At 40.8% G+C, this 21,046-nt stretch overlaps 1 protein-coding gene across 2 annotated transcripts in view; it reads right to left on the bottom strand.

Annotated features, from left to right (window-relative positions):
* Positions 1-21,046, bottom strand: part of PRKN (parkin RBR E3 ubiquitin protein ligase) — a 1,230,739-nt gene that overhangs the window by 563,339 nt on the left and 646,354 nt on the right. For both annotated transcript variants that reach the window (XM_050949117.1, XM_050949116.1), the window contains one exon: positions 9,578-9,693. In XM_050949117.1, the coding sequence (XP_050805074.1) occupies positions 9,578-9,693 (116 nt within the window). The remainder of the gene's footprint in view (positions 1-9,577; positions 9,694-21,046) is intronic.

The following is a 21,046-nucleotide window of genomic DNA, read 5'->3' as shown; positions in this document are numbered from 1 at the left end:
GTACATAAGCACAAAAGTATTTAACATGCAAATTCTGAGACAGACTGACCACAGAAACCAAATAGGCCACAGGGAGTGAAAATATACTTGAAAAATGTAGACCTAAATATAGATTTGACAACTCACTAGGCTTATGCCAGTTCTAGTGGCAATTTAGGCTCTAATGAAATTTGTACCTCAAAAGAAACTAAAGCAACGGTTGTAAGGATAGAACAATACACTATTTTCTCTTCCTAAAACAACATAAGTGACCTTCTTTTAATGGATTCAGGCTGTGTTTTGATCTCAGCAGGGAATATAAGGTCTCTAGTGAAACTCTGCTCTTATAACAGCAAAAACAAGCCTGAACCAAAACCTTAAGCCAAAATCTCCTTAATTTTATATGTGTTTGAAGTCCAAACATAGACCATATGAGAATCTGAATTTTGAAAATGGCCCTTGTGCTTAGAACAGTTGAGCCAAAATCTTTGAACCGGATGTTTTGGAATTCGGTGTGGTATTTGGAATCCAGATGAGGATCGGAGTTTTGTGGCTTGAGTGTCTCTCTCAGTACAACCACCACATCCACATTTTGTCAAATTTTCTGCAAGAATTATTTTAGAAAAAATACATCATGTCTCAAAAGCTTCAACATGGTATTTGACTATATATCCATCCCCTATTATTAATATTGCACAAATTTCTATAAGACAGGTTGTCCACAGAAAAAAAACAAACAAAATATTAATAATTTCTTAAAACCTCTAAAAGTTCTTTTCTATCAAACAATGCTGAGATATCGAACCTCAGTGCTTATATTCCTTAGTAGGTAGCATACCGCAGCCAGTAAGGGGCCTGAGTCACATTCTACTCCCCTAATATGGTAATTAAGGGTGAAGAAAATGCTTATTGCAGGGGAGTTCCAACAGTCTTGTGATATGCAGGTAAGATCCCAAAGAGTGAGAATCCTGCACAGTTGGTATCTTTAGAGAATGCAGATGTTTCTAGCTCTGATGGTTTGTGAAACATTGCACCTTAAACCTGTTTGTGATCCAGAATTTCTCAATCCTGGCCCTTAGAACAAAGTAATTGAGGAGGGAATCATTCAAAAAGTTAGAGGAGGGAAATAATTTTTCAGCATTTTTTCCTTTTTAAACAAAGTATCCAGTTGAAAGCTCCTCAGAGGTTTTGGATGCTAGATGTAGTCCCAGCAGAGCTGGATTAGCAAGCGGAGTGTCCCTAATATCATGTTGAAGCATTAGTTCATTATTGACTCAGGGAGAAGAGCAATACCTATTCCATCTCAAACAGTACTTCCTACAGCACTTTTCCTCTGAGTTCTTTCTATCCAAGTACTGACCTTTTCCAATCCTTTCCTGCCTGTGACGTCTAGCACAATTTGAAATGATTTGGCTGCAAGGAATTATGACAAGGTGTTTACCTTCCATTTATCCTTGAAGGTAAGAACATCTTGTACTTGCAATTCTAACTACTACCACTAGTGAAGTCAAGCAATCACACTGGCTCCAGTATTAGGAGTGCATAAAATAAATTCCCTGCTTACTGACAAAAACCTAACCTGGGAACAATTTTATTTTTCATTTTTTTCTCTCTTTTTAATACATATCTTCAGGATTATGAAATGACTATTTGTAAAATAAAAAATGTAAACTTTGATCAATGCAACAGCAAATACCTCTCCTTCTGCGGAATTCTTCCTTTGTACTAAATAATGGCAAGTCCTATATATCTTTTATACCTGCACATCTCTCAGAATGCTAAAAATAACGGTGCCTTTAGGAATTGTACACTACCTAGTTTGTGAAAGATGACGTGAGGCACTTTTGCTCTGTACATTTTATTTTTATATTGCTTAACATTGTTGTTATTTCTGAGCCTGATTTACAGTTACCAAGGGGTACTCATAACCCTTTTGATGTTATTTCTACTGGAAACAGTTGACAAAAGCAGATTTTCCCTTAAGGATTGCCCAGTTTCGGTGCTTGTTTCAAGTTTCTGCTGTTTGCTCAACCCATTAAGAGCTTCTTCAAACACATAAAATAGCAGCCCATCACCTTGAAAGCTACAGGAAAAAAAATGCATGCATAAAGACTGCCAACTCACACTTTCACTCTGCTGTAGATAAGCAGAAATCATTGACAAATATAACACTACCTGGAATACTGCCTATGGATTTGGCATAACTCTGCAAGAGGTTTTGGTTCTGAAGTATTTCACTGTCGGTCAGAGCTGCATGAAAATATGAATATCAGATATAAACCCAGGGCAAATAGACAGTGTGCCTAATGCAAGCTTGAGACTACAAATTGGCAATGGGTTTAAACATTACTTCTGCTTTGTATTTTTCTGCATATCAGAGTATATTGCTGCTTTAAATAAGATTTTTTTCATGAGCATTGCACTGCATGCTGAGTTAAGGTAGCACACACAATCTGTGCCAAGCTTCTTGGGGCTTAAAGTGCCCTGCATGTGGTGCACTAACTATATAGAATGCTAAAATACAACATGAAAGTAGAGCTCACTGGTCAGCAATTCTCAGACCTGAGCTATGTAGTGACAAGTGACTACTACAAAAAGTCATTAATAAATCCAAACACAAAAATCTTAGTTAAGGTGAAATTAAGGTTGTAGCTATATATAAATATTTTATGTTTTTATTAGCCTTCCAAGAACATTAGAGTTAAAAGGAAGAATTAGAAACTCAGGAAATGAAGATTTTACAAAAAACACCAAATATTTGGAAGTATGGAAGGTCATAGTTACCTCTGCCCTCCACTGATCCTTGCCTCCCATCTTCCTGTCTTTAGTCCTTTGTAAAATGTGTTAAATTTGGGTGGAGTTTTTCTAAAGTCTCAGGAATCCACAGACTACAGACCAGGACATCTTAAATTTTGAGAAGGTACTGTACTTATGCAACTTGCAAGTGGAACATCAAAAAATGTGCCTTAGATAGAATTTAAAAATGGTTTTATGTATCTGTTATTGTCTAATGGTACTTAGATAACTGCCTGCCCTCCATAGCTCACAGGACTGACTCCTTAAGGAAGAGTGGGGGACAATTATATTTAATAATCTATTAGTTTAACCAACAATTTGAAAAACAGCTTTTCTTCTGTGACGCGTATAATGACAACAAAGAAAGCCAGAGTTGAGACAACCACAGTACGTTTGAAAGTAATTTTTTCTTGTCTTGGTGGTCAGTGATAAAATGAAAGTATTCTGGGTGGATAAGGTACTCTAAGCATTTCATTATTTCAAATCTTCATAGAAGCAGAGTTAAGGTCATCTGGGTATCTCATCCACTGTAATCCCCAGGTCCTTTTCTGCAGAACTACTGCTTAGCCGGCTGGTCCCCAGCCTGTAGCAGTGCATGGGATTCTTCCTTCCTAAGTGCAGGACTCAGCACTTGTCCTTGTTGAACCTCATCAGATTTATTTTGGCCCACTTCTCCAATTGTCTAGGAATCTCTGGATCCTATCCCTAACCCTCCAGTGTATCTACCTCTCCCCTCAGCTTAATGTCATCTGCGAACTTGCTGAGGGTGCAACTGATCCCATCATCCAGATCGTTAATAAAGTTGTTGAACAAAACCTGCCCCAGGACCAACCGCTGGGGCACTCCGCTTGATACCGGCTGCCAACTAGACATCGAACTGCTGATAACTACCTGTTGAGCCTGACAATCTAGCCAGCATTCTTCCCACCTTATAGTCCATTCTTCCAATCCATACTTCTTTAACTTGCTGGCAAGAATACTGTGGGAGACCGTATCAAAAGCTTTGCTGAACTCAAGATATATCACATCCACCACTTTCCCCATATCCACAGAGCCAGTTTTCTCATCATAGAAGGCAATCAGGTTGGTCAGGCATGACCTACCCTTTGTGAATCCACGTTGACTGTTCCTGATCATCTTCCTCTCCTACAAGTGCTTCAAAATGGATTCCTTGAGGATCTGCTCCACGATTTTGCCAGGGACTGAAGTGAGGCTGACCGGTTTGTAGTTCCCTGGGTTCTCTTTTTAAAATATGGGCACTATATTTCCATTTTTCCAATCATAGATTATTAGGGTTGGAAGGGACCCTAGATCATCTAGTCCAACCCCCTGCTTAAAGCAGGATCAATCCCCAAATGGCCCCCTCAAGGATTGAACTCACAACCCTGGGTTTAGCAGGCCAATGCTCAAACCACTGAGCTATCTCCCCCCCCCCCGAATTGTCATGACCTCCCCCAGTTGCCACGAATTTTCAAAGATAATGGCCAATGGCTCTGTAATCACATCAGCCAACTCTCTCAGCACCCATGGATACATTAGGTCTGGACCCATGGACATGTGCATGTACAGCTTTTCTAAATAGTCCTTAACCTGTTCTGCGCATTTCCTCCCCATATTGTGTTGCCCAGTGCAGCAGTCTGGGAACTGACCTTGTCTGTGAAGATCGAGGCAAAAAAACCACTGAGTACTTCAGTTTTTCCCACATCATCTGTCACTAGGTTGCCTCCTCCATTCAGTAAGGGTCCCACACTTTTCCTGACCTCCTTCTTGATGCTAACATACCTGTAAAACCATTCTTGTTACCCTTCACATTCCTGCAAACTCCAGTCATGCCCTGGCCTTCCTAATTACACCTCTGCATGCTCTAGCAATATTTTTATGCTCTCCCCCCAGCCATCTGTCCAAATTTCCACTTCTTGTAAGCTTCCTTTTTGAGTTTAAGCTCATCGAAGATTTCACGGTTAAGCCAAGCTGGTATTTTGCTACTCTCCTTTCTTCCTTTTGTCAGGCTCATGAACTCAACCATCTCATGGTCACTGCTACCTAGGTTGCCACCCACTTCTACTTCCCCTAACAATTCTTTCCCGTTGTAAGCAGCAGGTCAAGAGGAGCACAGCCCCTGGTTGTTTTTTTGAGCACTTGTACCAGGAAGTTGTCCCCAACACACTCCTTCCTGGATTTTCTGTGCATTGCTGTATTGCTCTCCCAGCAGATGTCAGGGTGATTGAAGTCCCCCATTAGAACCAGAGCTGGTGATCTGGAAATTTCAGTTAGTTCTCCAAAGAAAGCCTCATCTACCTCATCCTTCTGATCCGGTGGTCTACAGTACATGGCCACCTCGACATTGCCCTTGTTGCTCTTGCCTCTAAACTGAACCAAAGACTCTCAACAGGATTGTCTCCAGTTACATACTGGAGTTCTGAGCAATCATACCGCTCTCTTACATATAATGCAACTCCTCCACTTTTCCTTCCATACCTGTCCTTCTTGAACAGTTTATACCCATCCATAACAGTGCTCCTGTCATGTGAACTGCCCCACCAATTTTCTGCTATTCCAATCACATCATAGTTCCTTGATTGTGCCAGGACTTCCAATTCTTCCTACTTGTTTCCCAGGCCTCTTGCGTTCGTATACATGCACCTAAGATAACTAGCCAATTGCCCTAATTTCTAAGTAAGAATCAGGAGGCTCCCATCTTGTACCCTCCTCCTTGTGTTTCCTCCCCATATCCCACTTCCCCACTTACCTCTGGGCTTAGGTCACTATCCCCCGGCAAACCTACTTTAAAGCCCTCTTCACTAGGTTAGCAAGCCTGCCTGCAAAGATGCTCTTCCCTCTCTTCGTTAGGTGGGTCCCATCTCTTCCTAGCAATCTTTCTTCCCAGAACAACATCCTATGCTTGAAGAATCCAAAGCCCTCTCTCTGACACCGTCTGCATAACCAAGCATTCACCTCCACAATTCGATGGTCCCTACCTGGGCCTTTTCCTTTAACAGGAGGATGGACGAGAACATGATTTGCACTTCAAACGCCTTTATCCTTCCTCCCAGAGCCATGTAGTCTGCAGTGATCCACTCAAGGTCATTCTTGGCAGTATCATTGGTGCCCACGTGCAGAAGTAAGAAGGGGTAGCAGTCTGAGGCCTTGATCAGTCTTGGCAGACACTCTGTCACATCCTGGATTCTAGCTCCAGGCAAGCAGCACACTTCTCAAGTCTCCTGGTCTGGTTGACTGATGGATGACTTCATCCCCTTTAGGAGGGAGTCTCCAACCACCACCACCCATCTCCTCCTCTTGGGAGTGGTGGCCATGGAAGCCCTAACCCTAGGACAATGCATCCCATGCCTTCCAGCCGATGGGGTCCAAATCCTTCTCCGCAATAGTACCTGACAGAGGTTTGTCTACCCTGTTCTTAAAAAGCTCCAATGATGGGGATTCAACCACTTCACTGGGAAACCTATTCCAGTGCTTAACTACCTATATAGTTAGAATGATTTTTTTTAATCTCACCTAAATCTCCTTTATTGCAGATTAAGGCCATTAAACTTCTTGTCCTATCTTCAGTGGACATCGAGAACAATTAATCACCATTCTCTTTATAAAAGCCTTAACATATTTGAAGACTCCCTTTCAGTCTGCTTTTCTGAAGACTCAACATGCCCATGGTTTTTTTTGTTTTAAACTTTTCCTCATACATCAGGTTTTCTAAACATATTATCATGTGTGTTGCTCTCCTCTGGACTCTCTCTAATTAGTCCTAAAGTGTGGTGCCCAAAACTAGACACGGTACTTCAGCTGAGGCCCACTAGCGCCATGTAGAGAGGAACAATTACCTACCATTTCTTAAATATGACATTCCTGTTAATATACCCCAGAATATTTGCCTTTTTTGCAACTGCATCCTGTTGCTGGCCCATATTCTATTTGTGATCCACTATAAACCCAAAATCTTTTCATGACATACCGCTGCTTATCCAGTTATTCCCCATTTTGTAGTTGTGTATTTGATTTTACCTTCCTACATGTATACTTGTCTTTATTAAATTTCATCTTGTTCATTTCAGACCAATTCCCCAATTTGTCATGGTCATTTTGAATTCTAACACTGTACTCCAAAATACTTGCAACTCCATCCCCCCTTCTGGCTTGGCATCATCTGCAAATGTTATAAGCATACTCTTCACTTCATTATCCAAGTCTTTCATGAAAATATTAAATAGTCCCAGACCCAGGATAGAACCCTGTGGGACCCCCTACATATGATTCCCAGTTTGACAGCAAACTAGGCTGACTAGTCTATAATTCCCTGGGTCCTATTTGTTCCCCTTTTTAATTATAAGTACTATGTTTGCCCTTCTCCAGCCCTCTGGGACTTCACATGTCCTCCAGGAAGTTTCAAACAATATGATCTGCAAAGCATAATAAGGTGAATGCGGAAAAATGCTGAAGGGTGGTGATGCTTGTGAGGCATCTCTGTGAGACCATTAAGGCTGTGAAAGGTGAAGTTTCCCAGCAAGTCTACTAAGGTTTTCAGAGGGTGAGCAGTCCCATGTCAAACCCACTCAGGTCTTCAGAATGAGTGGAGTGCTCTCTCGTCATGCTCCTCTTCCCCCCACCCTATTGCTCTCCTGCCGTGACCACTGGTATGCTGGCATTCTCCCCAAATACCCTCATCACCACTCCTGCAAATGTTTGAAAATCAAAGCAAGTGAGCACCTTAAGAGATCAGCAGGACAGAAATTCTGGAGTTAAGCGGGAACTGGGGGGAGTATAGCGAGGAGCATATCCCCCGTCATTCCTTGTCAAATGGATATATTCAATAAAATTATCTATAAACAATGTCTTCCACGCTGTGCTCTAGCTCTGGTCGATTGTTTCTGCTTATCTGATTAATTCTAGTTTGGGTGCCAAAATCTCCATTTTCCATTGACTGAACCAGACTCTACCCCTCTTCCTTCTAGTGAACAGTCCATATTTGGAGATCTACATCTTCAGGGAAAAGGGCTAGAAACTTACTTTTTAAAAATATTTCAAGCTTAGGTCTCCAGCACTTGTTTAATGCTCTGTTTAAAACAGTGGGTGCAGACATGCCTTTCTGACACTACAATTTGTAATATTAATAATTTTAAAATTATAGTTTAGTCAGCTAATTTTGGCCCCGGGCACTAGAACTCAACTAGCCAACTGCAGTAAACAAAGTTTTATCTCTTTCCTTCATTTGGATTTTTGTTACAAAGCGGGGAGAGGACATTAGCGGAATTCCATGAACTCAAGTGAACAGCTGTGTTTTAAGTGTGTCATAATTCAGGAAACCCTCACTTCAAATTTGATCGAGAAATTATACCGGAACCCTACAACTAACCCGCCGAATTTGATGTTGATATTCCTTTGTCTGTCGATTTTATGGGGGGAATGAGCAGGGCTCACAATCATGGAGTGGCATTAGTGACTAACCACTGGGACAAGTTATTAAAGTAATAAACTACAGAGTGCATGCAAGAAGAATTTCAGAAGAGATAGATGACACTGTTATAAATCCGAAATATATGTAAAGTGATGGACACAATACTATTCTTTTCAAAGCACACTTCTCTTTCAGCCTATCAGTAATACTCATTTTCTTCAGTCAACTATTATCAGCAATCAGTCAGATTCTGTCAATGAAGCAACATGCAAGCACGGAAAAACAGCTTAATGTAGTATATAGCACTGTGTTTGGGATGAGGTAAGAACACCCCATTATCTTCAACCAGGAATTCATTTATAGAAAACCCTTTTTAGTTCCAGACAAACTATTTGGTGATAGTTTAACTCACCCTTCATGATCTCTTATAAGAACCCTGGCTTTGCATATTTTGAAAACATGCACGTATCTACACTTGCAAGCTGTAGACCACTCAATGCTGAGATATACTAACTATTTATAGGGAATAGCATGGTGTTATCAGTTATGTGGTGCCTCTCCAATATTTCTCATAAACAGATGCACATGCACTGGGAAAATACGCAGAAAAAATAGGATATCTAATGACTAGCTTTGTTTGGAAACCACTTCAATTTAATAATCAGAAAGCAATCGTACCAGCATCCTTGCTTCCCTAATAAGCACATTACATTACTTTTTTTCTTTAAGATCAGAAAGTCAATTAAAGACAAAATTGAGGGATAAGATATAACAAAATTTCAATCAGATGCACCAGACACTTGAAATCAATTACTGGAAAGTTTGTTATAAATCATTTGATTGTTTGTATTAAAATCACTGACAAGCAACTGATTTTTAATCCACATATTTACAGTTAGTGTTTTTCTAATTTATGATATTGAATATCACAAACTGTGGCCAGTTTGTAAGTTAGATTTTGCATCAAAAGGAATTTTGCTCAGCCATATTAAACAATTAAAGAAAGGGGGAGCGGTCTATCATAAGGCTCAGTTTCCCTTTTTATAGGAACATTTCTTGCACTCAGAAATTTGGCCCAAAATTTTATGCTCCAAAAATGAATTACGGATACACATCTGATCACTTGTGCCCTTAAACAACTGCTTGAAGTGGACAAGATAGTGGCACAAGTAAACAGATCTGCACCTGTATTTCAACTGTGTCTACAAAATGTGGATCCTATTTATGTTGGCAAAACAGAAGAACAAAATTAGAAAAAAATTAACGCATAGTCTATCATTAACAAAAGTAGTAAAAAATGCAGGAAAGAAAAACAGGAAAAAGAAACACTTCTGCAAAAATAAGTACTCTGAAGCACTGAAATTGTGTGTCTGTGATACTTTACACAGTACTTACCTAATATCTGTACATGTTATACATGTGATATGCTGGCTGTTTGTTGTAATGAGGTTCAAAGCCACAGATGTTTCACTGTCAGAAGTTGGGTGTGCTCCACATTTAAAATAAAACTCCTGAAATATTGAAGGAGAGATAAAGAGAAGATTATATACCTGTAGCTCATGTTTTCTCTTTATCTTAGTCTAGTTGACATTTGAGACAGCAGGAACAAAAATCACCACTGCCAGCAATAAAGGGAGGTATTCATTACAAATGATTTAGAATGAATTCCCGGCAAAAACTCCTTGCTAGGCAAATATTTCGTTCTTTGCAAAAAAACCCCAATGAAGACCATATCCCTCATACTGTAGAGTTTCAATATTAGCGGTACACAGTATGATTTTCTGGATCCATAGAGGAAAAGTATTACATTATACCACAGAGGTCTGGGCATTATGATGCACAATGCTACACACTGTAACATATTAATGCTCTTTCATCACAAAAAAGTTACTGTCATATGAAAGCTAAAGATAGAATTTATAATTCCTGGCTCTAAATAAGAGAAGACTGGTCTTATTTCTGTGATGATGGAAGCCTATATAATATAGTATTACCAGTGACACTAACAAGAAGTTCCAGCTCCCTAACTAAGAACACATTTTACATTAACTACTATATTTGAGTTAAATTATTCTATACTAGTTTTATTCTATATAGCTTCTTATATCACCCTCATCAGCCTGTATTGGAGTGCCTTCCAGTAGTCCATTAAGCAACATGACTAACATCTATTGTGTGAGTTGTTCCCTTTCATCCTCTCCTGAAAAGCAAGATTGTGGGTAAGGTGTTGAATGCTGGTTTATGGGGCTCATCCCCGGGGGGGTGAGAGGGAGAGAGAGAACCACAATGAGATATCAGGGGTGTGCCAGGTGGGCCATAGGCTGCAGTCAGTGAGGTGACCTGGCTAGGCAGGGCAGCTGCAGGGAGAGCATACAAGGAGTCTGCAGCAGTCAGGGAGAAGGGAAATGTTCTCACCACTGATGCCCTGCCCTGGACACCCAGCCAGCCACAGCCCTTCCTATTTTAAACCCACCGGACCCTGTGAGAATGAAAGGCTCTGGGCAGTAAGGAGGGAAGAGGAAGGAGCCCCGGTCCACTACATGCTGCCATGGGCTCCTCGGGAAATTGTGCCAGCCAGGTCCTGCCACCGTGCCAGGAGGAAGCTGTCCACACTGCTCAGTGAGTCACTTTCTGTCCCAGATGGATAGGAGTCACAAGGGAGCACTGTTATGTAACTCCCATGGGGTGAGAGGGAGAACATACCTAAAAAAAAAATCTGGGAACCTTGAGCGTAGAGGGATCCATTACTGGTGGTGTGCCCCCTCATTTGTGGTCATGGCACAGCAGCTGCCTTTAGTCCATTGCCCTCCGGGGGCAGCTCCTTGGGCCACTCAGTATTTGGTTCCTTCTTGCAACTCAGCCCTCCTGCCAGGAGGCTTAGAGCCTCACTGCTTCCAGGGTAACTGCAAAGTCCAACCAAACACCCAAAGGCTTAGTGCCCATGTAGCAGGCTTTCAGTCCTGATCTGAGCTTAACTGTCCTTGCCCCTCTGCTCCTGAGGCTTACACTGTCCTTCCTATGAGTGCCTGGTAGGGACCCCAGGCCTGCTCCGGGCTTCAGCCCAGAGCCCTTATGATAAGCAGCAAGAGTCTGTTTCCAGTGATCCCTCGCTGGTTCCCCAGGCTGCTTCCTACCTTTACCTGCTTGCAAGCATCTATCCTAGAGCTGCGCCCTCCAGTCTTATCTCACTGCGGCTTTTCTCAGTCTGTTACTAAGGAGTTTTCTCAGTGTATCCGCAAGCCTCTCTGGCAACTGCCTAGAGACACTTAGCCCCTGCTGCCATCTCCTTTCAGGCCCAAGATACAAGCTCCCTACCACAGCTCTGCTCTCTCAGGTCTCCTCCCTTGGCACTGCAATCCTTCCTTTACTAGACCACCCAGTCCGGTTCTCTCCAGCTGGGTCTAATTGTCAATTAGCATCACCCCTCCTGCTGCCACAGACTGGACTAATTCATCCCTCAGGCTCCCTGTTAACCCTATATTTGCCAATGTGGGGCATATGTTCCTTCACAATAGTGTAGTGCAGGGGTTCTCAAACTTCATAGCACCGTGACCCCCTTCTGACAATAAAAATTATTACACAACCCCCGGAGAGGGGACTAAAGCCTGAGCCTGCCTGAGCCCTGCTGCCTCGAGTCGGGGGGCCAAAGCCAAAGACTGATACCTGGCGGGAGGGACGCAAAGCCCAAGCCCAAGGGCCATAGCCCCAGGCGGGGGAGCCTGTAACCTGAGCTCCACCAACCAGGGCTCAAGTCCTCAGGTTTTAGCTCTGGGCAGTGGGGCTGAGCTTTGGTCCCAGCAAGTTTAATGCCAGTCTTGGCGACTCTATTAAAACAGGGTGGTGACCCACTTTGGTGTCCCGACCCACAGTTTGAGAACCGCTGGTGTAGTGTTTTGTTGTGTGTGTGTGCGCGTTTTAAATGTGCACGCTGGCATATGTTTATACTACATATAGTCAACAGTTACTGGAGGTTAAATCATGTTGCATAATGTTCCATAAGGCTGGAATTTGATCCCTAGGGAGAAAGTCTTTTCAAGGCCCCTTTTGGATGAGCTTTTGCCTTTCTGTTTTTCCCCCCTTCTCTGGCCCCAATTCAGCAAAGTACTTAAGCACAAACTTAACTGTAAGCATGTGACTAGCCCATTAAAGTCAGTGAAATTACTCACATGCTCAGTGAAATTACTCACATGCTTTTGCTTACGTATCCTGCTGCACTGGGGCCTCTATTTTAAACCTTGTCTCTTTTATATATAGTTCTTCCATCTTCACATTAATTCATTGACTTTTTTGTTTGAGTGAAACAAATTAGATTTTTTATTTTAATCCAGTCCTGTTAGTTTCTGCTTGCTTTACTACTTCACTTCCCCAATACCATGGAGTACTGTGGTCACTCTATTTATACAAGTAAAGGAATATTGACCACCCAGTATTCCAAAGCAGGGAGGTTAAGGGCATAGAAAATACAGAACAGAAAGAAAACTTTTGGTAAAAGTGATTCACCCAACAGTAATATACCTTGTTTTTGTCCACAAGCAAAAAGAAATATTGAGCAATAAAAATGGCGAGCTCTAAAACACATGAAATGGCTTTAGACATAGAATCTTGTGCTTTTTTTTTTTTTTAAGCATCCTTATTTCTTTGGCACAGAATTTAATACTATTTTTATCTGTTTGCTTTATTGCAAGCACTGCCAACAATCATAAACTATGCCCTCACAGACAAAAAAGTGCAAAATCTAGTATATTGGTTTAATGGCTTTACAAGTTCTTGATATTCCCCAGAGGCGGCGCTAGCCCACTGGGGGGCCCTAAGCAGGAATATTTTGTATCTCCTCTGCACAACGCACATTAATAATTAATATGGGGCCCCCTTGAGCCGCTTTGGGCCCTAAGCAATTGCTTAGTCTGTTTACGCCTACCACCAGCTCTGATATTCCCTATCCTTTCTGTTGAGAAAGACTAGAACTTCCTTCTGAGTCTGTAAGTTTGATGAAGAAATATACAGTGATAATGTGAGAGCAGCTACAGAAAGCCGACAATCTACTTTCTGCAGAGTACAAGTAGATGACCGTTGTCAAAATGCACCCAAAATCAAACGGAAGGAGATAGAGAATTAATATTCCAATACATGCCTGCAATCAGACAGATGAAACTGTCAAGAATACTAAGAAGCAAATCCAGAACAGTGACTATATTTTGAAAGTTACAACTCTCACAGGTTGTAAAAATGGAGCAGTAAAAACAATGCTGTCAGACAAACCAATAAAGCTAATAGCTATCTGCCAACTAGAATGATGCATTCTATTTTGGGTGGGTTATTTCTGTGGTGGATATTTTGTTCTAGTCACATGTAAAAATCTCTTCATGAACATTTTGAGAAGTAACTTATTCATTTCATATTTCAACCTCTGGGATGTAGGAAGTGTTGTCTAGAGGTTAGAGCAACGGATGGGCAGTCAAGAATCCTGGATTATATTCCCAGCTCTACACTTGACTTTTTTTGTCACTATGAAAAAAAATCACTTACCTCCCTATCCCTTCAGTTTATCAATTTATGAAAACTTATTTAAAAGACTTCCTGCAAAGTTGTGTTGTCACTTATAACTATATTTGCAAAACACTATGATATCTACTGAAAGGCATTTTGGAAATATTATTTCAGATAACAAAAGAACACAATTAGCCTTAGAAAATATACAGTGTACTAGGAGCAAGAAACCCATAGAGTAAACCACAATTTAAAAAGAAAAGGATTATAATAAAAATAAAGGACTGTTTTAAAATCTAGAGAATTCACTCCTAGGTTTAGAGCCTATGAGCCATGTGTTAGCTCAGAGAAAGCATTTATGATTGGGATAGAAAAATTGCAGAAAAAAAGTGCTTTATAATGACCATATTGAAAGTAGAGCAGCAACATCATGAAAATAACCCAGTTACGGAGTCTGCCTCCCGAGAGCCTCCTCAAAGAAACAAAAAGGTACAAAATGGAAGGAATGCATAGTACTGTAAATCATATCCTGTGAATGAAGTCCCTAAATAGTTGCAAAAGTGACTGGAATGCACATACTGATGCATCTGCTATGTTGAGTGTTACACGACTCGTTATACACAAAGGAAAATACACAAACACACACAAAGAAAAAGTGCACTCACTGCAAGTGCAGCTCTTATTGGGAGTGGAGGAGCCTGGTATAGCAACCCATTCATCATCTAGCACTCCCTGCCAACAGGTACTCCCATCCTGTGGGGGTCTCTTTTCTCAAGACTTGGCCTTCCACGAGTCACTTCTGGGGTATCAATGTCACATGGACAATGTTCCACATAACACAGGTCGTTAATATGACATCTTATGTCCCTCCAGGGTTCCTCTTTCATTCCACTCTTGTCAGAGAGGTGGCTTCAGGGCTTCTCTATGGAGCATTTTAACAAAGCTACAAAAGCAAAACACAAACTACAACGAAAGCAACTTCAGTCCCTCTCCTGGATTTGTATTTGTAAACTATCCTGGGTCCTCCCCAATTCTTCTGCAGAACACTGACTATCAGGGACCACCTCCCTGGAATCTTGCCTTTGACAGGATCCTCAATTCCAAACACTTCCGCAGAGCATTCTGCCTGTCAGTTGGGCTTCAAAGATCCCCTACACCCCTCCTATCCCTCTCCCATAATGGACAGGGTATAAACTCCCTCCCAAAGTTCCTGTGCTCTCTACTATCCAGAGAGAAACTACTAGTTTCTGCCCATCTCTCCCATCACACTTCTACTTCCTCCCTTTATCGACACCATCCAGATCCTCATCCAGCTGAGACTCATTTTACTTGGGCCTGGCCAAGTGCAACCAGGTATCTTAATTGGCTTCAGGTCTGCATTAACCAATTCACCTCCTGTGTGAGTAAATACAGCATCACACACATACTTTACTAAAAACTATTCTGCTTTGTTTTCAGGATATAAAAAACATGGGCTCAACTATGTCCTCAGCTGCAGCCAAAGATCAATGTAATCTCGTTTCGGGTATTTATAAAGTAGTGGTTTACAAGGATTTACATAAGATAAATATATATTTTGTATAAATGTATCAAGTGATATTTTAAGCATCAAATTTAACCATATAAATCAGAAATTTTTATGCAAACGTGTCCTGCATTACAGGCAACTGTGTCCTCAATTAAGCCAATTTGCACCTTCCCAATTCTGGGCTGCCCCTGGGGACTAAAGCAAACCCCGGAGTAATTTAGACAGCCCTGGGAGGCAGTCTACACTATAGCAGCCTCCCCAAGGCCGATATACCTCTCATGCCCTGAGCACAACCCCTACACCAGAGCTTGTGAGGAGCCTTTGAAAGGATAGCTCAGAACTCTTTCCAAAATTCTTCTACCAGCTGGAGCTCTTCCCCTGCTGGCTCCAGGATTCTAGCATCCTTTTATCCAGTGCACAGGGGCCAGGAGTGAACATTCTACTCTATATGTTTAATGTAAAGTCTTCATGTATGCCGATGTAACTGTTCCCATTAGGTTGTCAGGTCTCTCGGGCTCAATCCCCTAGGTTTGCCATGGAATTGATGGGACTCTCTTTCAGACAAGGAGTCATTAATTTCCTGAGAAGCAGTGGCCAAAACTAAACACCCTCCTGCTGTACTCCACTTGAAGTCCTCCTGAAGACCAGGAGGGATGGACAGCGGAGGAGGTGAAGGGCCCAAGAACTAATGTGGTGAAGTGACCCTCCACATTCTGGCACATATGAGTGGATCTATGCTTGAACAGGGTGGGAATTGGCTGTGTGAGGTCCGTATTCTTTCTCCTGAAGGAGCAGACTGATGCCTAAGGACTACTGTCACAGTCTGCTTCTCCTCAGACTCTTCAGCCTGTGCATGGTGAGCACATTGTGCCAAATTGCACAATCCCCAAAGCCAAGAGCCTTATGCACACTGCTACTGGTTAATCCAGGCTTGAAACTACCACCTTTTTATCATCACTCTATGCTATTATCCTTAATTTGTACTATGTTATATATGGTGTCCTTCTGAGAACCTTCAATAAGGAAGGCTCCTGTGGGCTATCTACAAAGCATATTTGATCACTTCCCAAGTATTTGAAAATAGCAACAATAATATTTCCCCCTGCCTGCATTTCCATCCTGTAGTAGGAACACCTAGATTAAGTATAATTTGGCTTTGGTTGCTTGCTTATGTCTGTGTGAGAGTGGGTATGTTAAGAAATTACTGAAAATGTGTAACAAAATTTAGTGCTGCACTGAACTTCTAAAGTGGGTAGTTTTGTGGTCATTCTTTTCTCTTACTGGAGTGAACACTATATATTAGGCTCTTGCCTTCAGGCATACGACCCAGCTAATTATGTACCCCTGCTTAACACTGCAAATGCCATCTCTTTGGCAGGACTTGTTAACATAGAAAAGAATTGACACTGTTTTTACATATATTTTCTTCACTCTCTTTACTCCTGCTATCACTTATGTACCACTGAGACTATATCTTGAGAGGTACAGGAAAAAAAAGCTCATGGTTACTAATACCTACCCTCCATGAACCTCATGTCTATCACATAAGGTGCCAAAATTTAACAGAAATGGTCTATCCTTAGGAGTTTTACAAAAAGGGGGAAACCTTTTACATAGGACTTGGGCAAAAGAAAGTTTGCAATTCTTCAAATATGAGAAACACCTCCAATTGTTGAGTGAATAGAAGATAAAATCACTTATCAGTCTTCTAGCTACAGCCAAGTGACTGAAAAAAGGAAATCAGCACAGTGAGTTATAACCATAAGAAGTCAGACCCTGGAAATGCATAAGAGCAAACAGGCTCTGGAAGAAATATTCATTTTTCAAGGTAGTGTCACTGAGCTCCCCCTCTGTATTGTGTCATTCTAACCGCTCCCTGTAAGAGTGCAGACTTCAACTATCATTATACTGTGCCATCGGCTGCAAACTGTGGTAAATTCATCCAAACTGCCTGAATTGATAGTAAGTTTTCTGAAGATTGTGTAATTCTGCATTAACAAAACTGCAGGAGCTTGAAAAAACCCACCCCGCTCTGCATGAAAAATCCATGTCACTGAGTTTATACTATATTAAATTATGTGCACCCCAGTGGTTTAAAAGGATCTTACATAGGGTACATTTATAGGATGATATTTAAGCATCCAATTTACTGTATACATCAGTAAGTTGTTCAAAACGTGTGAACCAAGATTTTGAGTATACTTTAAAAAAAACAGCAATGATTTATACTGCAGAATAAATCCCACATGTACTTAAAATGTGGTTTAGAAAAGATTACATTTTGTTCTTCATGTAGTCCTAGGGAAATAAGAGACTGAACTTCTTTTCCTTCAATGTTTTTGAGTAAATTTACCAATTATGAAGTCAGGGATTCATAGCACTAGCTTGAGTCACTTTTTTTCAGACAAGCATTATGAATTTTCTCTACACTACCCTGTAAAAGCATTTCAATCCTAACTTTTCACATATCTGTTATGGTAAACTTGGTCACTTAGGAGGTGGGTACGACTAATTAAGACTAAATTATGTGGTAGTTTTATCAAGTAGAGGTACTGGAAATAGGATTAAATCAAATTCCTTTACATTTGGGAGTCAAAGTCAGTTTTTAAATTCTCCTCTTCAGACAAGAAAGGCTATTACAATCCATTTGGCACCAGTACAACTACCAAACAATTTTTAGCTAAAAGATTCATTAGCGATATAAATATATGGCCGTGTGTAAAAACCAGGGTTATCAAATGATATCAGCAATGGAATCACAATGAGAATGCAGTACCCAAAACAGCAGCACTGGTGATTTGGCAGTATGCTTCTTCCCCCCACATCAAGAGCAGTGCTAACACCAGGAATGAATTTCCTTCTGCGTAAGGGGCGAGCATAGGGATTTTGCATCAGTCAAGCTCTGCATGGGGCAGAATTTCATCGATGGTGATTTTTAAGAGGTTCTTTACTTTTGATTTTATTTTGTTAATTTTTATTTTTCCTCTACTTTTTGGTTCTTGTTTAAAACAGGTTGGTACGTTACAATATTTTCCCATTGATTACTATGTATGAGTCAGTGTGTTAAAAAGGCATCTATTAATTTGGAGTATTCTTTTATAGTATACCTAGTAGCTGAAAGCCTGTGCTGTCGCATGGATGTAATTCATGAAGTCATATTTCAGCAGTCCATCTGGCTATGATATTGCCCATTGAGGAGTGAACCTGGTGATATTCTGAACAAAAAGAGCTCTCAGCCATGCCTGTTTCCATCGCTTCACACTGACTCAACACATGTTCAGGGCTTCAGAGTTACACACACACACTGACAATCATGGAAGATTTGTGTTGATTTTTGCTGGTGATAAATAAAGGGTGTGTGCTGCTATGAGGAGCAGTGTATGTTTGGGGTTATTGTGTGGGTGGTTTTAAAGAACTGCCATTAGACCAACCCCTCCCCCCGCCCGAATCGGTACAGTCTCCCACATACAACCAATGAAATGTGTTGCATGCAAATAAGCAGTCAAATAAGGGTGGTGTTTGGCTGAGTTAGCTTTGATATTACAATGGTTTAGGACTCTTGGTATGGCATAGATCTACACCTTACTACAGCGGTACACTGCACACGTGTGATCCATAAAGTCAACATGGCTGAGATTTTTATAAATGGATGATAACAGACCACAACTCCCAGTCGTGACTGAACCTGGTGATATTCTGAACAAAAAGGGCTCTCAACCGTGTTTGTAGCAGTTTCACTTGCTTCACAGTACTCAAACATTTTAATCTTCAGAGTGATATTCCTAGAATTTTATTATGGATAGTTTGGGCCACTTTCCCTAAATGAGCATGAGGGCATTAATGAAGAAGGGGAGATTGGAAACTGAGCCCCATGAAGGAAAACAAAACAAAAAAATCCCCCAAAACTTTTGGCTCCTGAATCAAATTGCCAACCTAAAGCCAAGAGTAGCCAATGGGCCTTATCATAATCAAGCCCAAAATTATTTTATAAGAGACCCATAAATGCACTACTAGAATGTCACTACTAATCTTATGACTGAGGAGACTGCAGTCACATTCACCATTCATCTGCCACTGCTAATGTAAAGCCTAAACAAAAAACTTTTTTTTTGGCCAACATTTGGTTGCAATTAAAAACATCATAATTTCTTTCATTATATTTTTCAGTTTGCAGGAAAGAGTTATACAAAAAAACCCAGGAGCTCATCAGCTATCTATAGAATAAAATAATCAGTGGAAATGAGACCAAAAGGATACTGTGTATATTACAAACATGTTTCATAAAAATTTCCACTGACAAGTTCCCCCCACTCCCAGATTTTCAGATCCATAGGGTCTCTGCTGTAGGACGTGAAGTGAAAAGGACTGTACAGCAGTTCACATAAGCTGTCAGAAATGTGAACTTTCAAACTGATGCCTTTATGGGGTGCAGGGAAAAAACTGATGACCCAGGAGACATGGAATATTGTACAGTAAGTCTTGTTAATAGACTGTTGATAATTAAGCTGAGCTCTATGCTAAGCTGAAACATCCTTTAGCTAGAAGAATGGCAATAAGGAGTTTAGTAACTCAGTTTAAATGCCTTTATGAAGTACAAAATGCATTTAATTTGACAACAGACAAAAGAGGCATAAAAATATTAAAGAAATATGAGTCTTTCTCCAATATCTGCTTTCTGTCTGAGCAGTAACTGTCTGAACCCACTGCCCTTCTCAGAATGCCTCAGGCTAAGAAGAAGAAAGGTCTGATATTCTTGATAAAAGCTCTTTAGGCTGAGCCTCCTTTGCCAATTCCTCATGAAGGCTGCAAAGATAGTGTATGCTTGGTCTCAGTTAATATATCAACTTTGACCTTTACGGGAGGGAAAGAAAGAATTAAAACACTCCTTTAAATGATATTTTTCAGAGAGGTGCCCAATAAAGGGAGGGAAGTTAACACACTGTATTCAAGTTTTCCATACCTTCTTTTTCATTCAGTAATGAAAATTACAATTCAAATGTTTAAGGGCTCGTTGGCATGGAGACTTTGTGCACAGCAAGCTGGGGTGTGAATAGATAACACACTGGCCTGCCATGCACTAAGTCGCCATGTGGACCCTAGTACTGCCACAGTGAACCGTGACCTACTGCTGATTCAAACAGTCGTGTAAATGTATGTAACTTTGCTAGAAAATGTTTCATTTACTCTGCAGACATATTAATGTTCTCTTCTCCCCATAAACTGTGTGGGTTTTTTTTGGCCTTTTAAGGCCTTGTCCACACAGAGACTTAGTAACCCGGAAAGATGGGGAGTAAATCTGCCGCACAGGAGCCTGCCGTGCACTAGCTGGTTTTGTGGACTCTGCTGCCACACATGATGTTTCTAAGATTTTTGTTATAATACAACTTATTCAGTTAAAGATATTAAAACCACTCTTATGCAATGAACATTATATCAATAACACAGGGAAAAGATGGTATTTTTGGCTAAAAGCAGGTTTTAGAATCAGGAGATGTGAATTCTATTCCTGGTTCTTCAGCAGATCTCTTTTGTAAGCTTTTGCTCATTGAAAGAGCAACTATTCCATATTTTATTTATCCTTATTCAGTGTGTGTCCCCACGCATTATTTGCTCCATATCATTCAAACACTGCTCCAGTGACAGAATTAACAATTTTCTCAGGGCTTTTCTACTGTGTTCATCCCTATAACATTTGAGTGCTTTACAAAAAGTAATGAATTCATTTTCATAACAACCTCATGAGAGGAGAAGGTATTATTCCCATTTTACAGATGGAGAATTGAAGCACAGAGAGAGTGTCAAAAGAATCAGCTAATTTTGTGTGCCCAATCTGCAAAGCTATAGCCTGA

Source organism: Gopherus flavomarginatus, chromosome 4 (assembly GCF_025201925.1).
Source record: "Gopherus flavomarginatus isolate rGopFla2 chromosome 4, rGopFla2.mat.asm, whole genome shotgun sequence".
NCBI lineage: Eukaryota > Metazoa > Chordata > Testudines > Testudinidae > Gopherus > Gopherus flavomarginatus.
This window is presented reverse-complemented; position numbering and strand designations above follow the sequence as displayed.